Source organism: Sinocyclocheilus anshuiensis, unplaced genomic scaffold (assembly GCF_001515605.1).
Source record: "Sinocyclocheilus anshuiensis isolate Anshui unplaced genomic scaffold, SAMN03320099.WGS_v1.1 scaffold593, whole genome shotgun sequence".
In the NCBI taxonomy this organism is placed as follows: Eukaryota; Metazoa; Chordata; class Actinopteri; order Cypriniformes; family Cyprinidae; genus Sinocyclocheilus; species Sinocyclocheilus anshuiensis.
This window is the reverse complement of record NW_015540876.1, coordinates 588,220-590,347: the sequence shown is the minus strand read 5'-3', so window position 1 is coordinate 590,347 and position 2,128 is coordinate 588,220. Positions and strand designations below refer to the sequence as shown.

Here is a 2,128-nt window from a genome sequence, read left to right as displayed (position 1 = left end):
GGATGATTCGAGAAATGCACCAAAGCGACTGAGAAAAACTTTAATGTATTATCTCTAGTAATATGAGGAGTTAGAGAACTATATTTTAGCCTGGAGCAACATGACAAATGTGATACACATGCTAGTAATGTCATTAGTTCAAGGCTTTAATAATACAAAATAATCGTTTCATTATAATGGATATAATAAACAGAACTGTTGTCAAAATGACTGACGAAAGTTCCTAGTATTTTTGGTATATATCTAAAACTAAGATAGGAATTAGTATTTAGAATAAAAATGTATTGCATATAATAAAATCATTTCAATATTTTCTTCTCACAGATCCATTTAAAAGTTTCTGAACATGGATAATCATTCCACTGTGACTTGTAAGTTAGAGCACAGTTCTCTCCTCTTTTTCCATTTGGCTCTTTATGACCCCAGAACCTGCAACAATAGATCAGCATTAGATGTTCAGTGCTGCTTTCTGTGTGATATGATACTGACTGTGAGAATCATTTATTACATAATAATCAGTTGAGTTCAGGGATTTCTCACCCAGTGGTCAGTGTGCTGCCATCAACCCATTTCCATGTGTTCTCCACATCAACGTCAGTCAGACCAATCCAGACTTTAGCACCATCAGACATTTTCCTAACAAAATTCTGACAAGTTGAAAAAAAAGAAAACTTACATCAAAATAATTTCAAGTTTGAACTGACCTCTTTTCATATAGCAATAAATTACCACACACAGGCACACACACTCATCTCTTACTCACTTGTTCCTGGCTGTTGTTTATGATGATCAGATCTGCTCCTCTCTCTGTACAGTATCTTCTGCTCTCAGTCCAGCTCTTCTTCTCAGAGGGAATGTAGTACAAACTAAATTTATAGTATAACCATTCATCTGTAAACACAAACAGTTCAAGTATTAGCTGTTTATCCATATTAACACAACATAAAAAAAAAATGACACAACCTATTTTTTTTACTGTTTTACCAATTTAATATATAGTTTATCCTTCAAATATTAAATGTTTGTGTAGTTTGAATGTTGAATGTTTGTTTAGTGTATCTCATGATTACCCATTCCATTAAAACACTTCAACAGTTCATTTGTCACTTGATTTAACTGTTTGTTTAATTGAATATGGTTGCTGTTGTTAGTTAGCTGGTCTCTCTCATCGGTAAGGTTGGTAATGTTGGTCAACATCTGGTTTCTCTCTTCTGTGAGGTTGTTAATCTTGGTTAGTAGCTGATCTCTCTCTTGTGTGCAGTTTGTGTTGTTTGTATAGATGTGGACACACAGCACTATGACTGCAGTTAGCAGAAGAACACACAGCATAACCAAACACACTGCAGCTGCTCTGGAGCTTCTGCTCTTCACTGAATCACTTCCTGTTCACCACAGACATGATGTTAAATGACTGAACATGTGCAAACCGCAACATTTTTTAATCAAATAAATGACTATGATTACCTGTACGCTGTAGTGGTTGGTGTGTGTTTGTCTCTGTCCTGAAGTCATGATCTCTCACACAATCTGCCCTCTCATAGATAGCCACCATCATCTCCACTCTCTCAGACTCAGTTCTGATCACATCGTCATAAATAGCATCAGACATTTCTGCTCTTTTAAAGGCCAGCAATATTAATTTGTGCTAATGCTAATCATTGTTCTCTTCACATTGACTGTTCTCTTCTTTCAGTTTTCATTCGGGTTTGGCATGAGGGGCTAAAAGCTCACATACTTCTGTGGTCTCTTACTGGAAAGTGTAAAGACCGCCCATTTTTCTGTTCTCTATTTTTTGACCAACTCTATCTTCTCTTATTTTATTTCTGTGCTTTTGATTTCTTACTACTGAGATACAGTGAAGAGAGGGCAGGAAATGATTGAAGAGAGAAGGGAGTGGGACAATGATTCTGTTCCTAGTGTCACATACTAAATACAGCTGTTTTGTTGCACATTTGTCATACATTTGCACGTCATTTCACTTGTTTGATTCTATTTTTAACACCTATATTAGAACAACAACATGAAACTGCTCCAAGGTTTGACACCATGTGATGTCCAACTCTTTAGTGCAAAAAAAGGTTAGTCAATTGTCTGTTCTCGCGAGAAAAAGTGGCATTCTTCTGTGATT

At 35.9% G+C, this 2,128-nt stretch overlaps 1 protein-coding gene across 1 annotated transcript; it reads right to left on the bottom strand.

Annotated features, from left to right (window-relative positions):
• Positions 1 to 369: 369 nt before the first annotated feature.
• Positions 370 to 1,609, bottom strand: LOC107688293 (CD209 antigen-like; the record flags this gene model as incomplete). Its single annotated transcript, XM_016485913.1, has 5 exons — positions 1,465 to 1,609; positions 1,086 to 1,382; positions 764 to 891; positions 541 to 647; positions 370 to 429 (listed from the first exon to the last, which is right to left on the bottom strand). Coding segments are annotated over exons 1-5 (737 nt in total), but the record flags the coding sequence as incomplete, so codon positions are not given.
• Positions 1,610 to 2,128: the final 519 nt, after the last annotated feature.